This window comes from Pan paniscus, chromosome 10 (genome assembly GCF_029289425.2).
Source record: "Pan paniscus chromosome 10, NHGRI_mPanPan1-v2.0_pri, whole genome shotgun sequence".
NCBI lineage: Eukaryota > Metazoa > Chordata > Mammalia > Primates > Hominidae > Pan > Pan paniscus.
Genome location: NC_073259.2, coordinates 128,493,293 through 128,511,414, shown reverse-complemented (window position 1 = coordinate 128,511,414; position 18,122 = coordinate 128,493,293). Strand labels below are relative to the sequence as shown.

Sequence of the window (18,122 nt, the reverse complement as noted above, 5' to 3'; positions counted from 1 at the left end):
CACAGCAAGACCCTGTCTGAAAAATAAACCAAGAAACTTGATTTATAGAAGGCCCTAATTCTATTGTCTTTTCTCCACTTTACCAATTGCTACATCATATTTAATGTGACTTGTCCTTAATGTCATTTCAAAACATTCTTCATTTATATTTTATGACTGGCTAGGGTCCATTATCCAAGGATTATAAAAGATGTTTGGAACCCAGCCAAGGGAGGCCAGGCAGCAAGCTGAAGTATAATGCATCTGTCCTAAACTCAGACTGGCCACAACCAAAACAGCTCTATAGGGACTCAGAAGTGCAGGCTGTTATATTACAAAATGGCAAAGATAATGAGATTCTCTATTCTGTACTGTATATGCCTTATTTTTGCATTACCAGTTTAATGTAATATAATATGAAATACCTTGTTGCCTCTTGAACCTTACCACGAAAGTGTTCCTTTGAGCCTTAAGAATAAACCAGCTGGCTGGGCGCGGTGGCTCACGCCAGTAATCCCAGCACTTTGGGAGACTGAGGTGGGCAGATCACCTGAGGCTGGGAGTTTGAGACTAGCCTGACCAACATGGAGAAACCCCATCTCTACTTAAAATACAAAAAATTAGCCGGGTGTGGTGGCACATGCCTGTAATCACAGCTACTCAGGAGGGTGAGACAGGAGAATTGCTTGAACCTGGGAGGTGGAGGTTGTGGTGAGCCAAGATCATACCATTGCACTCCAGCCTGGGCAACAAAAGCGAAACTCTGTCTCAAAAAATAAAATAAAATAAACCAGCTCTGGCCAGGCACAGTGGCTCAGACCTGTAATCCTAGCACTTTGGGAGGCTGAGGTGGGCAGATCACCTGAGGTTAGGAGTTCAAGACCAGCCTGGCCAACATGTGAAACCTTGTCTCTACTAAAAACACAAAAAATTATCCCAGCGTGGTGGCACGTGCCTGTAGTCCCAGCTATTCGGGAGGCTGAGGCAGGAGAATTGCTTCAACCTGGGAGAAGGTTGCAGTGAACTGAGATCATGCCACTGCACTGTAGCCTGGGCAACAGAGTGAGACTCCATCTCAAAAAAAATAAAAAAGTTTTTTTTTTTTTTTTGAGACGGAGTCTCCTCTGTCACCAGGCTGGAGTGCAGTGGAGCGATCTGAGCTCACTGCAACCTCCGCCTCCTGGGACTACAGGTGTGTGCCACCACACCCAGCTAATTTTTGTATTTTCAGTAGAGATGAGGTTTCACCATGTTGTCCAGGATGGTCTTGATCCCTTGACCTCATGATCTGCCCACCTTGGCCTCCCAAAGTGCTGGAATTACAGGTGTGAGTCACCACACCCGGCCAAAATAAAGGTTTTAAATTTTGATTGCAATTAATTGCCCTCTCAGAGTGGTTTTGTAACTACTACTACTACCATTTACTATCCATTAAAACAGGATAGTTTTAATTCCACAGAAAAGCCAATAAGCAGAAATGTGTCACACTCCCTTTGTTTCTCTTAAGATTTCTGACCCTACCAGCCCTGAAGGAGATTACCTCAAAGTAAGAACTTGACACATTCGAGGCCAGGCACGGTGGCTCACGCCTGTAATCCCAGCACTTTGGGAGGCTGAGGCGGGTGGATCACGAGGTCAGGAGATCGAGACCATCCTGGCTAACATGGTGAAACCCTGTGTCTACTGAAAATACAAAAAATTAGCCGGGTGTGGTGGCAGGTGCCTATAGTCCCAGCTACTCGGGAGGCTGAGGCAGGGGAATGGCTTGAACCTGGGAGGCAGAGCTTGCAGTGAGTGGAGATCGCGCCACTGCACTCTAGCCTGGGCAACAGAAAGAGACTCCGTCTCAACAAAAAAAAAAAAAAAAAAAAAAAAAAAAAGAACTTGACATGTTCAAGAAAATTATGACTACAGGGAAGATTCTGCAGTAAATGCTAGTGGAATGGGACAGGAAAAAGATGAGACCCAGATCAAGCACTTCCTCTTGAGAAATACAGATACCTCTTTCAGGTGTAAATTGCAGCCATTCTGCTAGCTATTCAATGTCTTTGATATCTCAGGCCCATCAAGGACCAATCTTTTGTTTTTTGAGACAGAGTCTCACTCTGTTGCCCAGGCTGGAGTGCAGTGGCACGATCTTGGCTCACTGCAACCTCCACCTCCCGGGTTCAAGCCTCTACACCCAGCTATAGGAGTGCGCCACCACACCCAACTAATTTTTGTATTTTTAGTAGAGACAGGATTTCATCATGTTGGCCCGGCTGATCTCCAACTCCTGACCTCAGGTGATCTGCCAGCCTCAGCCTCCCAAAGTGCTGGGATTACAGGCATGAGCCACCGCACCTGACCAAGGACTAATCTTGATGCTTAATTAGCACCACTCCACTTGGTCCCTTTATCCACATCAAGCACAATAAACCAAGAGGGGCTGTTATAAACACTTATTCAATGGGCTGAATTGGACCTGTAACACTAAATAGCAGCCTAGACCTTCACTGTGGAAACAGAAATAACTAACGCCAATTTCTTTTCAACTTGGACACTGACTTGAAGCTCAAATGCTAATTTCTGCGAAAAAACACAACCAAAGAAAGTAACTCTCAGCTCATGACCAATCTAAGTTTAAGTTATTTATTTAAGCCATCTCCTGCCACAAGCAAAGGGATGGGAGACCAGTATACCAGTCATCATTTGATACAAGTAAAGAAGGTGAGCTTAAGGTCCCATATACTTTTTCTGGTCCATGTGCAGAGTAACGGTCCAAACCAGTGCTGTGGTCCCTGGTGCCCGGGTAGTGGTCCAGATTCTCTTTATTCATCTTCATAGCCAGTTGGAAGTGGATTCACATGAGGGTTATGGAATAGAGTATGGTTACCATCTCCCCAGGGAAACGGCTGTGGAGTGAAGATGTCAGTTAGATAATTCCAGAAAATAATTTAGAAAGAACACCGTCATGAACTGCTTATAACAGGGTGACAGATCATATATAAAAACAAAATGGAAATTAGTCCTTTATCTACTGGTGTAGTTCAACCTTCCCATTATTTAAGGAGCTCTTATAACTACCAGGGGAGCCCTTAAAGTTATCCTGGCTACAGGACAGTTTTAATTCCAGAAACAAATATGGATGGCAGAAAATGCAAGCTCAAGTTAGTTACTCATCATCCTCTCCCTAGTAACTAGTATATCCAGTGCTGTGTTTATGAAAGTGTAATCCTCAAATCACCTATATCAAAATGGTGGCAGTATTAGGGGAGGGAGATGCTTAATTAAATGCAGATTTCTGGCACCATCCCAGACTTCAAACAATATCTGGGCTGGGAAACTGCAGCCCACCCTCAATTATCTTGCCTATTACCTTTGAAAAGCATTACTTTAGGGCAACGGTCTCCAACCCAGGGTGATTTTGCCCCTCCAGGGCACACTGGGTAGTATCGGGAGACACTGTGATGGGGGCGGGGGAGGCGGAAGCGGGAGTGGGGTTGCGCAGGTACTACTGCCACCTAGTAGGTACAGGCCAAGAATATGGCTAAACATTTCACAATGCACAAGATAGCCCCCCAACAAGAATTACCCAGCCCCAAATGTCAACAGTGCTGAGGTTGAGAAACCTTTACTGTTTGGCTTCTAATTGCATTGTACAAGGATGGGAGTGCCGCTCAAAGACTCAACAAATTCAAGAGTCTAGGTTAAGTTTCTACAAGGCCAGTCCTATATGGGCTAGGTGATGTAATAATAATAATAATAATCATAATCATAACTTTTTTCATCGCTTCTCGGCCTTTTGGCTAAGATCAAGTATATTATTACTATTTTTTTTTGAGACGGAGTTTCACTCCTGTTGCCCAGGCTGCAGTGCAATGGCTGGATCTTGGCTCACTGCAACCTCCTCCTCCTGGGTTCAACCTCCTAGATTCTCCCACCGCAGCCTCCCGAGTAGCTGGGATTACAGGTGCCCGCCACCACGCCCGGCTACTTTTTATACTTTTAGTAGAGATAGTGTTTCGCCATGTTGACCAGGCTGGTCTTGAACTCCTGACCTCAGGCGATCCACCCGCCTTGGCCTCCCAAAGTGCTGGGATTACAGGCGTGAGCCACCGCGCATGGCCAGTATTGAAGAATCAGAATAAGCCCTTGTTAAAGATACAGCAAACAACAGAGGACACATCATTGTAACATATCTACATCAACAACCAATGATAAAACAGTCGAGAAAAGGTATTGGTGGGGAATAGAGAAAGCTGTCAGTCTCTTCATTATGCAACTAGTAGCTGCCAGATGCTCATGTTTTGTTGTTGTTGTTTTGTTTTGTTTTGAGACCAGAGTCTCGCTCTGTTGCCCAGGCCGGAGTGCAGTGGCACGATCTCAGCTCCCTGCAAACTCCGCCTCCTAGGTTCAAGGGATTCTCCTGCTTCAGCCTCCCATGTAGCTGCTGGGTTCGCTTACGCGAACCACCTTCAGACTTTACCACTCTAATTGGATTTCCCAAACCTCCAGGCTTTACACAACGGACATCTGTTTCAGAACTGTCTCAGAAGTAAAAAAAAAAAAAAAAAAGAACTGTCTCAGAAGGCAGGAGGTAGGATGAATCGGAGAAAAGGGAAACTGAAGGGCACTTATTGTATGAACTTGAAGAAGAGAATTGAGACGTAATCCCAAGTGTCAGCTGTCCTTCCACAAAATGGAAGAAAATACATTTTCTGTTTGTGAGGATAAACAAGCTGTACACGCCTGGGACCCATGCCTTCAGAGAATGAAGAACTTGCACTAAGGCACACATAACGAAAAGAGAACGTACGCTTGAAGAGATGTACAAGGGCGTACCTTGGTCCTGATGCGGAGATGGGGGTAGGCGATGAACTCGGGTCTCTCGTGCTCTCCGTGGTGCGACTTCAGGTACACATTCAGCATGCTGACTGCCACCCCGGGGAGCGCGACGAAGAAGGTGAGAGTCTTCCACATGCGAGCTGCGGAGAAGCCACAAACGTTCAGCGCCGGTATGGGGCGGGCCCGGGTCTCACTTTCCCTCCCGCAAGGCCTCGGGCCAAGGTCACAGTCCCTCCCTGTCTCGCCCGAGTGGGGCTGAGGCCCGACCGGTCGACCCCGGCCCCAGTACCTGAGCCCTCTTCGCCATGGGCGCCACTCGACATAGGCCGCCCCAGCTGTGGGCGGGACCGACCCAGCAGCCGAGAAACCGAGGACACACCAACTACCGCCATTTTTGATCTGGACTGCCGCAGTGCCGGAAGCGGAAGTGGAAAATTGGCTCTGGGGGCGGTACTACAACCTCCAAAGGAAGTTACTATTGGGCACCGCCCTCCCACTGGCATTAACCTGAGCACTATCATCCGGGACGACAGAGTCCTTGTCAAAATCCTCGGCATCTCGGGCAAGAGAGAGCATGCGCTCTGCACCTCCCTTCAGGCTTTACCGTTTCCTTCGTGCGCATGCGTGTGCCCTCCGGTCTCCCTACCGTCCCCACCTGGGCGAGGCGGAAGCTCAAGAGAGGTTTGTGCAGGGTGCCCTGGTACCTGGAATCGCTCCCTTCGTTGGAGTCCATGGACGGGCATCTGGAGGTTCTGATCCCAGACCGCCCTATCTAAAATTCCGTTCCCCTTCCTCACCATCCTCCGACTGCGTTTTCTTATAGCACATAACATTGCACCTTCGTCGTTATATTATTATTTTGTCTGTCTCCCCCACTAGAATATAAAGTCTGTGATACCAAGAGTTTGGCACTGCAGCATTCTCAGAATAATCTGGGAATGGTGTAATTTGGAATCATACCTGGCACATACCAGATACTTGATATAAATTTGCTGAATGAATGGATGAATGAATGAATAGCAAGAGAAAGTATAAAGAGCACTGAAATTGGTGCCAGCAGACCTGGATCCTAATCCTGACTCAACAGTCTCATCTTTTTTTTTTTTTTTTTGAGACGGAGTTTGACTCTTGTTGCTTAGGCTGGAGTGCAGCGGCGCAATCTCGGCTCACTGCAACCTCTGCATCCCAGGTTCAAGCAGTTCTCCTGCCTCAGCCTCCTGAGTAGCTGGGATTACAGGCACGCACCACCACACCCAGCAAATTCTTTTGTATTTTTAGTAGAGACGGTGTTTCACCATGTTAGCCAGGCTGGTCTCAAACTCTTGACCTCAGGTGATCTGTCTGCCTCGGCCTCCCAAAATAGTGGGATGACAGGCATGAGCCACCGTACCCGGCCAACATTCTCATCTTTTGACCTCTGGTCACACTGGCTTTCTCTTCCTTGAAATTGTGGAAACAAAAATTGACATCTGGCCGGGAGTGGTGGTTCACGCCTCTAATCCCAGCACTTTGGGATGCCGAGACTGGCTGATCACTTGACGTCAGAAGTTCGAGACCCACCTGGCCAACATGGTGAAACCCCAACTCTACTAAAAATACAAAAATTACCTGGGCATGGTGGCGCACACCTGTAATCCCAGCTACCCAGGTGGCTGAGGCACAGGAATCGCTTGAACCTGGGAGGGCAAGTTGCAGTGAGCTGAGATCATGCCACTGCACTCCAGCCTGGGAGGCAAAAAAAAAAAAAAAAAATTGACATCTGTTAAATTTTGTCTACAAAATTCTTTCCTCCTTATCCCCTTCTTTCTTCCTTCGACTTGTCTAAAAGCAGCTTTAAAAATAAAACTTTAAAAAAAAAGTATATAACATAAAATGACAGTAAACTTTTTTTTTTTTTGAAACGGAATCTTGCTCTGTTGCCAGGCTGGAGGAGTGCAGTGGCGCGATCTCAGCTCACTGCAATCTCCGCCTCCCGGGTTCAAGCGATTCCCCTGCCTCAGCCTCCTGAATAGCTGGGATTACAGGCACGCACCACCACGCCTGGCTAATTTTTTTTTTTGTACTTTGGTAGAGACAGGGTTTCACCATATTGGCCAGGATGGTCTCCATCTCCTGACCTTGTGATCCGCCTTCCTCGGCCTCCCAAAGTGCTGGGATTACAGGCGTGAGCCACTGTGCCCCACCTTTTTTTTTTTTTTTTTCAATAGGCCCCTTTGAGAATGTAATGAGGACCAGCGTGGTGGCTCATGGCTGTAATCCCAACACTTTGAGAGGCCGAGGCGGACAGATTGCTTGAGCTTGAGAGTTTGAGACCAGCCTGGGCAACAAAGCTTTTTTCTTTATTAGAAAAAAAAAGAATCTAATGAAAGCTTTGAACCCTTTCCTCTAAAGACACACCTATGTGTAAACACACAGTATAGCACACATTGTTGGGAGAATAGGTGACCATAAAATATATTTGGAAACCCTCTAAGCATCTTTATGCCTCAGATCAAGAGCTCCTGGGGGCTGCATGTAGTGGCTCATGCCTGTAATCCCAGCACTTTGGGAGTCCAAGGTGGGTGGATCACCTGAGTTCAGGAGTTCGAGACCAGCCTGACCAACATAGTGAAACCCCATCTCTACTAAAAATACAAAATTAGCCGGGCATGGTGGTACATGCCTGTAATCCCAGCTACTTGGGAGGCTGAGGCAGGAGAATCGCTTGAACCCAGGAGGCAGAGGTTGCAGTGAGCTGAGATTGCACCATTGCACTCCAATCTGGGCAACAAGAGTTGAACTCCCATCTCAAAACAAAAAAAAAGGCCGGCGCTATGGCTCACGCCTGTAATCCTAGCACTTTGGGAGGCGGAGACAGGTGGGTCACTTGAGGTCAGGAGTTCGAGACCAGCCTGGCCAACATGGTGAAACGCCGTCTCCACTAAAAATACAAAAATTATTCGGCGTCGTGGCGCAAGCCTGTAGTCCCAGCTACATGGGAGGCTGAAGCAAGAGAATCTCTTGCTTGTTGCCTGGCGACACAGCGAGACTCTGGTCTCAAAACAACAACAACAACAAAAAAGTCCAGGTAGGAGAACAAACAGGGACTCTAGTGTGAGAAGGCTGGGCTCACATCTTGTTCCCTTACAGCCTGTGTGGCCTTGGGCAGGTTAGCTGAAACCGATGCCTTAAGGTCATGCAGTTTCATGAAGACAAAACCTTAGGATCATATTACTAGAGCTTTAAGACCTGATTTAGCATGAAATCTTTCTCGAGTAGCCTAAGTATTTATACTTCACGGTGCAATCAAGATCATCAAATCTGTCAAACACGTCCTCAAACACAGCCAAAGGGTATATGAGGCCCCACACTGGGGCCATACAAAGGGTCTAAGCTAGCCGGGCTTGCTTGTAGTCCTAGCTACTTGAGAGGCTGAGGCCAGAGGATCCGTTAAGCCCAGGAGTTCAAGTCCAGCTTGGGCAACATAGCAAGACACCATCTCTAAAAAAAGAAGAAAAAGAAAGTGTTCAAGACAGGGATCAGGAACTCCTGGGTTCAAATCTCTGGTTTGCCACCAGCTATGCTTCCTCTTCTCTACAATAGGAATGTAATAATGTAATATGCATTTATTCATTCCTTTGTATAACAAATTTTTTTTTTGAGATGGAGTCTTGCTCTGTCACCCAAGCTGGAGTGTGGTGGCACAATCTTGGCTCACTGCAACCTCCACCTCCTGGGTTCAAGCAATTCTCCTGCCTCAGCCTCCCGAGTAGCTGGGATTACAGGCGTGCGCCACCACACGCGGCTAATTTGTGAATTTTTTAGTAGAGATGGGGCTTCACCACGTTGGCCAGGCTGGTCTCAAGCTCCTGACCTCAAGTGATTCACCTGCCTCGGCCTCCCAAAGTGCTGGGATTACAAGCATGAGCCACTGCACCTAACGAGCATCCTAAGTAGTTAGGACTACAAGTGCACACCACCTCATCCAGCTAATTTTTTTTTTTTTAGAGACAGGGTCTTACTATGTTGCTCAGGCTGATCTCAAACTCCTGAGTTTAAGCGATCCTCCCACCTCAGCCTCTCAAAGTTCTGGAATTACAGGTGTCGGCCACTGTTCCTGACCCAGAGCCAGAATTTAAATCTAGAAGTCTGGCCCCAAAGCCTCCATGTTTAACCACTCTGAGATACTGCACTCTTAGCACAGTGCCTGGCACAAAATGAGTGCTCAATAATTGTTAACTGTTAGAATTGTCTTGATGTAGTCCAGGTGCGATGGCTCATGCCTGTAATCCCAGCACTTTGGGAGGCCGAGGCAGGTGGATCACCTAAGGTCAGGAGTTCGAGACCAGCCTGGCCAACGTGGTGAAACCCTGTCTCTACTAAAAATACAAAAATTAGCCGGGCGTGATGGTGGGCACTTGTAATCCCAGCTACTTGGAAGGCTGAGGCAGGAGAATCGCTTGAACCTGGGAGGTGGAGGTTGCAGTGAGCAGAGATCGTGCCATTGCACTCCAGCCTGGGTGACAAGAGTGAAACTCTGTCTCAAAAAAAAAAAAAAAAACAAGGAATTATCTTGATCTGTTGAAACAAAACTACTTCAAGTTGGAACTAGTCTTAAATTTTTTGACCATAAAAGAAAAAAAAACAAAGAATTGTCTTGATCGAGGTGATACAGGGTCAATAGAAGCCGATCAAAATGGCATTTGGCTTTGGAGGGGCAGTCAGTCTGCCCTCCTGTAGGATATGACATCTAAGTCACCTACCCTCAAATAAATGAGTGAGTCAGAGACAAGTTTGGGCTGGGATGGAAAGAGTTTTCCAGAAAGATATCTTTCCAAAAGATACCACCAGAGAGGCTGGGTGCAGTGGCTCATGACTGTAATCCCAGCACTTTGGGAGGCCAAGGCAGGCAGATCACCTGAGGTCAGGCGTTTGAGACCAGCCTGGCCAACATGACAAAACCTCGTCTCTACTAAAAATACAAAAATTAGCTGGGTGTGGTGACACACACCTGTAATCCCAGCTACTTGGGAAGCTGAGGCATGAGAATCGCTTGAACCCAGGAGGCGGAGCTCACAGTGAGACATGATTGTACTACTGCACTCCAGCCTGGGCAACAGAGGAGACTCTGTCAAAAAAAAAAAAAAAAAAAAAAAAAGGCCAGGCGCTGTGACTCACACCTGTAATCCCAGCACTTTGGGAGGCTGAGGCGGGTGGATCACCTGAGGTCAGGAGTTCTAGACCAGCCTGGCCAACATGGTAAAACCCCGTCTCTACTAAAAATACAAAAAAAAAAAAAAAAATTAGCCAGGCGTGGTGGCAGACATCTGTAATCCCAACTGCTTGGAAGGCTGAGGCAGGAGAATCTCTTGACCTGGGAGGCAGAGGTTGCAGTGAGCCAAGATCACGCCATTGCACTCCAGCCTGGACGACAAGAGTGAAACACCGTCTTAAAAAAAAACTTAGCCAGGTGTGGTGGCGGGCACCTATAATCCAAGCTACCTGGGAGGCTGAAGCACAAGAATCACTTGAACCTGGGAGGTGGAGGTTGCAGTGAGCCAAGATCCAGCCTGGGCGACAGAGCCAGACTCCGTCTCAAAAAACAAAAAGATTTCTGACTGAAGTGCACCTAGAGGTTTGCATAGAAGGCTGGGTGTGAGGGTTGGTTTCCTTGCAGTGGGAGGGGGCAGTCCAGCTGGGGTAGGCTGAATAGCGTAGCTGTGCAGGTTAGAACACTGGGTTTAGACCTTGAGCCACCCAGGTTTGAGCCTTGGCCCTAGCCCTTCCTGCTAGGAAGACCTAGAGCAATCTGCTTTACTCTGAGCCTTTCTTTCTTCATTTATAAATGGGCCTAATAACTGGATCTTCCAGAGATGTTGTGAGCTTAAATGTGTCCATGTAGGTAGAAAGCCTGACACATGGGGGCGGGGGTGCACAGTGATAGCTATTACTTATTTCTGTGTTCCTACCCCCACCTCTCAACCTTCTGCCGAGCTAGATTGTCAGCTTTAGAGGGCAGACCCCCAGTATCATCTATCTCTGTGACCCCATAGAATTTGGTGCCCAGTTATTTTTCCTTACTGGTCCCTGTTGATGCTCATACACTCGTCTACACCTGAGGTTCTGCTTAGGCCAGCCCCACATGGTTCCCCACCTCTGTCTGCACATATCACACTCGGTTCTCACCTCTTCCAGGAAGCCTTTCCTGGTTACATCCTGACCCTGGCCTCTGGTCCCCCAGTGATGTTCAGCTCACTGTACCTCGTATGATGACTATTCCACTTCCTCATTCCACTTCAGGCTGCAGGAGACCCCCTAACCTTTTTTTTTTTTTTAAGACAGAGTCTTGCACTGTCACCCAGGCTGTAGTGTAGTGACACGATCTCGACTCACTGCAACCTCCGCCTCCTGGGTTCAAGCAATTCTCCTGCCTCAGCCTTCTGAGTAGCTGGAATTACAGGCATCTGCCACCACGCCTGGCTAATTTTTGTATTTTTAGTACAGATGGGGTTTCACCACGTTGGCCAGGCTGGTCTCGAACTCCTGATCTCAGGTGATCTGCCCACCTCGGCCTCCCAAAGTGCTGGGATTACAGGCGTGAGCCACTGCGCCCGGTCAGGAGACCCCTTTTTTTCCGGATTCCTCTAAATTCTCTCAAAGCCTGGCACAGGCCAGGCATAACAAAATGGTTAAGAACTCAGGTTCTCAGACAAAGCTGGATTTAAGTCCACCTCTGGCTGGGTGAGGTGGCTCACACCTATAATCTCAGCACTTTGGGAGGCTGAGATAGGAGGATCACTTGAACCCTTGAGTTCAAGACCAACCTAGGCAACATGGCGAACCCCTATCTCTACAAAAAATACAGAAATTAGCTGGGCATGGTGATGCCTGCCTGTAATCTCAGCTACTTGCAAGGCGGAGGTGGAGGATTGCTTGAGTCCAGGAAGTAGAGGTTGCAGTGAGCCAAGATCATGCCACTGCACTCCATCCTGGGCAACAGAGTGAGACCCTATCTTTTTTTTTTTTTTTGAGACGGAGTCTCACTCTGTCACCCAGGCTGGAGTGCAGTGGCACAATCTCAGCTCACTGCAACCTCTGCCTCCCTGGTTCACGCGATTCTCCTGCCTCAGCCTCCCGAGTGGCTGGGATTACAGGCACCCGCCAACTTGCCTGGCTAATTTTTGTATTTTTAGTAGAGACGGGGTTTCACCATCTTGGCCAGGCTGGTCTCGAACTCCTGACCTCGTGATCCGCCCACCTCAGCCTCCCAAAGTGCTGGGATTACAGGCGTGAGCCACCACACCCAGCCAAAACCCTATCTTAAAATATAAAAATAAATCCAGATTCTGCTGCTATTGCTGGACAAATAATTTTAGGCTTCAGTTTCTTCATCTGCAGAATGAGGAAAATAATAGTACCTACTGTTAGGGTTTTTGGGAGAACTGAACATGATGATGTGTGTAAAGCACTTAGCACTTTCCTCAACCTATAGCAGTGATTTGTGTTATATTGTTATTAATAAACCACTATTACATTAAGTTTAAAACAAAGCAGATATATTGTATGTGAAAAGGTGGTATATTGGAATGTATTGATATCGGTCCCTCTTACATTATATCTCAATAAAGCTGTTAAAAACAAGAAAGCAGGCTACAAAATATTAAATGTATACTTCTATTTTTGTAAAACACACGACAATTCTGTAAGGGCTACACTCACATGTTGACAGAAGTTATGTCTGGGCTTTAAATTTTCTTTTTAAATTGTCTACCATGAACGTATAGTACTTGTATTATAAGAACAAAAGCTTTCATCAAAAAGCAGATTATAAAGTTGCTATAGGCTAAGCGTGGTGGCTCATGCCTGTAATCGGAACATTTTGGGAGGCTGAGGCAGGAGGATTGCTTGATTCCAGGACTTTAAGACCAGCCTGGGCAACATAGGGAGATCCCATCTCTATTAAAAAAAAAAGTTTTTTCTTGCATTGCTGTAAAGAAATTTTAAAAAGGTCAGGCGTGGTGACTCATACCTGGAATCCCAGCACTTTAGGAGGCCGAGGTGGGTGGATCACCGGAGGTCAGGAGCTCGATACCAGCCTGTGACTAATATGATGAAACCCTGTCTCTACTAAAAACACAAAAATTGGCCGGGCGCGGTGGCTCACGCCTCTAATCCCAGCACTTTGGGAGGCCGAGTCGGGTGGGTCACGAGGTCAGGAGATGAGACCATCCTGGCTAACACGGTGAAACCCCGTCTCTACTAAAAATACAAAAAATTTATCCCGGCGTGGTGGCGGGCGCCTGTAGTCCCAGCTACTCAGTAGGCTGAGAAGAATCGCTTGAGCCCAGGAGGCGGAGGTTGCAGTGAGCCGAGATTGCGCCATTGTACTCCAGCCTGGGCAACAAGAGCGAAACTCCGTCTCAAAAAAAAAAAAAAAAGTTTTAATCAAGTCGCTAGCAGCACTTCCGTTGCTGGTATTAGTTCCATTAGATTGTAAGCCACATGAGGGCAGGGACCCCTTCTGCCTCGAACAGAAAAGGCGCTCAGTGAACATTTACAGCAAAGCCACCGGGTGGGGCGACTCTTGACACCCGCGTCTGCAGTACCGCTCTCGCCCAGTGGGTGGCAGGCTCCGCATGTGCGGGCGCCGCCCACGAGCCTGGCCAGAGGAGTCACGCCCACCACCTTATACGTGGCTGTCTGGTCTCAGGATCCTTGGAGGAGGAGGGGAGGTGGAGCTTGTGCGAGGGCTGGAGAAGACCCTTCCTGGGCCTCAAGGATTCCTTTTTTTTTTTTTTTTTTTAATAATTTTTTTAGAGACAGGGTCTCTGTCGCCCAGGCTGGAGTTCAGTGGCGCCAGGTTAGTGATCGCTTTGAGAGAAAGACCTCAGCCAGTCGCAGAGTGGCTCACGCCTGTAATCCCAGCACTTTGGGAGGCCTAGGCGGGCGGATCACCTGACGTCAGGAGTTCAAGACCAGCCTGGCCAACATGGCGAAACCCTGTCTCTACTAAAAATACAAAAATTAAACGGGCTTGGTGGCACACGCCTGTAATCTCAGCTACTCGGGAGGCTGAGGCAGGAGAATCGTGTGAACCCGGGAGGCAGAACTGCCTCCCAGGTTCAAGCGATTCTCCTGCCTCAGCCTCTTGAGTAGCTGGGATTACAGGCGTCCGCCACCATGCCCAGCTAATTTTGGTATTTTTAGTAGAGACCGGGTTTCACCATGTTGGCCAGACTTGTCTGGAATTCCTGACCTCAGGTGATCCGCCTGCCTCAGCCTCCCAAAGTGCTAGGATTACAGGTGTGAGCCACCACGCCCGGCCAAGTTTTGTGTTTTTTGTAGAGATGGGGTTTCACCATGTTGCCCAGGCTGGTCTCAAACTCCTGAATTCAAGTGATCCTCCTGCCTCAGCTTCCCAAAGTGTTGGGATTACAAGTGTGAGCCAGGTTGCCTGGCCAGGAGATCCTTCTAAAGTATAATCTGCCTATCCCACCATCCCTGTTTGAAACCCTGTTGCCCCCAGGATAGAAGTCAAACTACTTACTCTGACCTCCAAGGTGCTAAGGAATAGGATCGCTGCCTATCTCCACCATTATCCCTAGGGACACCACATCCATCCTCCGAGCTAGGCTTCCCTCTGTTTCTGAAATGTGCCAAGCCCCTTCCAACCTCAGGACCTTCGCTCAGGCGGTTCCCTGTCCCAGGACTGCTCTTCCCCCTCCCCCATTAACTTCTAAGTCGCCTGGAAAAAGCTTCACGAGAGCAGGGAGCTTGTCTGTCTTGCTGACTCCTATATCCCAACACCAAACACAGTACCTGACACAAACAAAGTGCTTAATTTTTTTTTTTTTTTCCCCTTGAGATAGAGTCTCAGTCTGTCACCCAGGCTGGAGTGCAGTGGCCCAATCTTGGCTCACTGCAATCTCTGTCTCCTGAGTTCAAGCAATTCTCCTGCCTCAGCCTCCCTAGTAGCTGGGATTACAGGCATGTGCCACTACACCCAGCTTTATACATATATATATGTATCATCAAAAATATATATATATACACACACAGACATACATATACACACAAGTCAATTCTGCCTCTTTAAATTTTGACACAATGTCTGGACTCTTACAGTGCAATATAACAGGTCATGAATTATGAATTCTGTTTTTATCTAGCAGATTCATGTGCTCCACAGCTATTTTCTAAACTCCACCCAGGCAATCACCACAGTCCTGTCTGCATTTCCCACGACAGTCTGCAGAGTAATAACAAACACTAATTGTTCTTAACTTTTTTTTTAAGCCAGGCGTGGTGGCTCACGCCTGTAATTCCAGCACTTTCAGAGGCTGAGGTGAAAGGATTGCTTGAACCCAGGTGTTCAAGACCAGCCTGGGCAACAAAGTGAGACTCCCATCTCTACGAAAAACAAAAAAATTAGCAGGGCGTGGTGGTGAGTGCCTATAAACCCAGCTACTCAGTGGGAGGTTGAGGTGGGAGGATAATTTGAGCCCAGGAGGTCAAAGCTGCAGTGAGCACCACTGCACTCCACCCTGGGGGACAGAGTGAGACCCTGTCTCAAAAAATCATTTTGGCCGGGTGCAGTGGCTCACGCCTGTAATCCCAGCATTTTGGGAGGCTGAGGCGGGTGGATCACCTGAGGTCGGGAGTTCGAGACCAGCCTGACCAGTGTGGAAAAACCCTGTCTCTACTAAAAATACAAAATTAGCCAGGTGTGGTGGCACATGCCTGTAATCCCAGCTACTAGGGAGGCTGAGACAGAAGAATTGCTTGAACCTGGGAGGCGGAGGTTGCGGTGAGCCGAGATCGTGCCATTGCACTCCAGCCTGGGCAACAAAAGCGAAACTCCATCTCAAATAATAATAATAATAATAATTTATTATTTTTAAAAATTCTTTTTATTTATTATTTTTTTTTGAGATGGAGTCTTACTCTGTCACCCAGGCTGGAGTGCACTGGTGTGATCTCTACTAAAAATACAAAAATTAGCTGGGTGTGCCGGGCATGGTGGCTCACGCCTGTAATCCCAGCACTTTGGGAGGCTGAGGTGGGCGGATCACGAGGTCAGGAGATCGAGACCATCCTGGCTAACATGGTGAAACCCCGTCTCTACTAAAACTACAAAAAATTAGATGGGTGTGGTGGCGGGCGCCTGTAGTCCCAGCTACTCGGCAGGCTGAGGCAGGAGAATGGGGTGAACCTGGGAGGCAGAGCTTGCAGTGAGCTGAGATGGCACCACTGCACTCTAGCCTGGGCGACAGAGCGAGACTCTGTCTCAAAAAAAAAAAAAAAAAAATTAGCCCGGTGTGTTGGCACGTGCCTGTAGTCCCAGCTACTCGGGAGGCTGAGGCAGGAGAATTGCTTGAACCCGGGAGGTGGAGGTTGCAGTGAGCCGAGATCACGCTGTACCACTGCACTCCAGCCTGGGAGACAGAGTGAGACTGTTTCAAAAACAAACAAAAAATAGATTATAAATTCCACGAGAGCATTTAGCTTATTTAGCTTGTCTTTGTTATTGTTGTATCCCCAACACTTTGCACAGTTTTTGGTACATAACTGATAAAATGACAATACTTAACATTTTCTGAGGTCTCACTGTGCATCAGGTGCTCTTCTAAAGATTTCATAAAAGGCTGGGGGCAGTGGCTCACACCCGTAATTCCAGCATTTTGGGAGGCTGAGGCGGGTGGATCACTTGAGCCCAGGAGTTCAAGATCAGCCTGGGCAATGTGGTGAAACCTCCTATCAAAAAAATTAGCACGGAATGGTGGTGTGAGCCTGTAGTTCCAGCTACTTGGGAGGTTGAGGCAGGCGGGAGGGTCACTTGAGCCCAGCAGGCAGAGGCTGCAGTGATCTTAGATCCTAAGAAGATTTCATAAGAAAATTCAAGGGTGGGAGTTGAGAGGAGGATAAGCAATTAGTTAATGGGTACAATGTATGGTACTTGGGCCATGGATACCCTAAATGCCCTGCCTTGAGCACTAGGCAACCTATGGAAGTAACAAAATTACACATGCGCCCCATAAACTTCTACAAATAAAAAACATGGGTGAAGCCAGGTGGCTCACACCTGTAATCCCAACACTTTGACAGGCCAAAGTGGGAGGATTGCTTGAGGCCAGGAGTTCGAGACCAGCCTGGGTGACACAGATCAAGCCCCTATCTCTACAAAAATAAAAGACGTGGCCAAGCGCGGTGGCTCACACCTGTAATCCCAGCACTTTAGGAGGCTGAAGCGGGTGGATCACTTTAGGTCAGGAGTTCAAGACCAGCCTGGCCAACATGGTGAAACCCCGTTTCTACTAAAAATACAAAAATTAGCCGGGTGTGGTGGTGGACACCTGTAATCCAAGCTACTCAGGAGGCTGAGGCAAGAGAATCGCTTGAACCCGGGAGGTGGAGTTTGCAGTGAGCCGAGATCACGCCACTGCACTCCAGCCTGGGCAACAGAGCGAGACTTCACCTCAAAAAAAAATTTTTTAATTAAAAATAAAAAAATAAAAGACATGCTGGGCACAGTGGCTCACACCTGTAATACCAGCACTTTGGGAGGCCGAGGTGGGCAGATCATGAGGTCAGGAGATCGAGACCATCCTGGCTAAAACAGTGAAACCCCATCTCTACTAAAAATACAAAAAATTAGCCGGGTGTGGTGGCACGCACCTGTAGTCCCAGCTGCTCAGGAGGCTGAGGCAGGAGAATGGCATGAACCGGGGAGGCAGAGGTTGCAGTGAGCTGAGATCACACCACTGCACTCAAGCCTAGGCAACAGAGCAAGACCCTGTCTCAAATAAATAAATAAATATAAATAAATTAATAAATAAAAGACATTACCTAGGCATGGTGGTACATGCCTGTGGTCCCAGCTACTCGGGAGGCTGAGGTGGGAGGATCGCTTGAGCCCAGTTCAAAACTGCAGCGAGCTATGTTCATGCCACCGCACTCCACCTGGGCAACAGAGCGAGACCCTGTCCGAAACACACACAGACATAGACACACACACACATGATATATATATATATATATAATATATAATTATATATATTATAAATATATATACTACATATAATTATATTATATATACAATATATATAATTATATATTATAAATATATATACTGTATATAATTATATATTATAAATATATATACTGTATATAATTATATATTATAAATATATATACAATATATAATCATATATTATAAATATATAAAAATATAATTATATATTATAAATATATAAAATATATAATTATATATTTTAAATATATATAAATTAAAAATGAATTATTATATATATTATATATAAATAAAATATATAATTATA

The 18,122-nt window shown here is 47.1% G+C and overlaps 1 protein-coding gene and 1 pseudogene across 1 annotated transcript; one reads left to right on the top strand and one right to left on the bottom strand.

The window, feature by feature from the left end:
- Nucleotides 1-2,596: 2,596 nt before the first annotated feature.
- LOC103783978 (cytochrome c oxidase subunit 6A1, mitochondrial) lies at nt 2,597-5,423 on the bottom strand. The gene is made up of 3 exons (XM_008957780.5): nt 5,096-5,423; nt 4,804-4,946; nt 2,597-2,873 (listed from the first exon to the last, which is right to left on the bottom strand). Exons 1-3 carry the CDS (start codon nt 5,361-5,363, stop codon nt 2,790-2,792), a joined length of 495 nt encoding a protein of 164 aa, XP_008956028.2. The 5' UTR covers nt 5,364-5,423; the 3' UTR covers nt 2,597-2,789.
- On the top strand, nt 3,748-3,890 carry LOC112436853 (U2 spliceosomal RNA; annotated as a pseudogene).
- Nucleotides 5,424-18,122: the final 12,699 nt, after the last annotated feature.

Coding starts and splice junctions, on each gene's coding strand:
- LOC103783978 (XM_008957780.5), bottom strand. CDS start 5,363: ATGCCGAGGATTTTGACAAGGACTCTGTCGTCCCGGATGATAGTGCTC. Junction 4,947..5,095: donor CCATGGCGAAGAGGGCTCAG/GTACTGGGGCCG, acceptor GCTTCTCCGCAG/CTCGCATGTGGAAGACTCTC. Junction 2,874..4,803: donor ATCTCCGCATCAGGACCAAG/GTACGCCCTTGT, acceptor TTCACTCCACAG/CCGTTTCCCTGGGGAGATGG.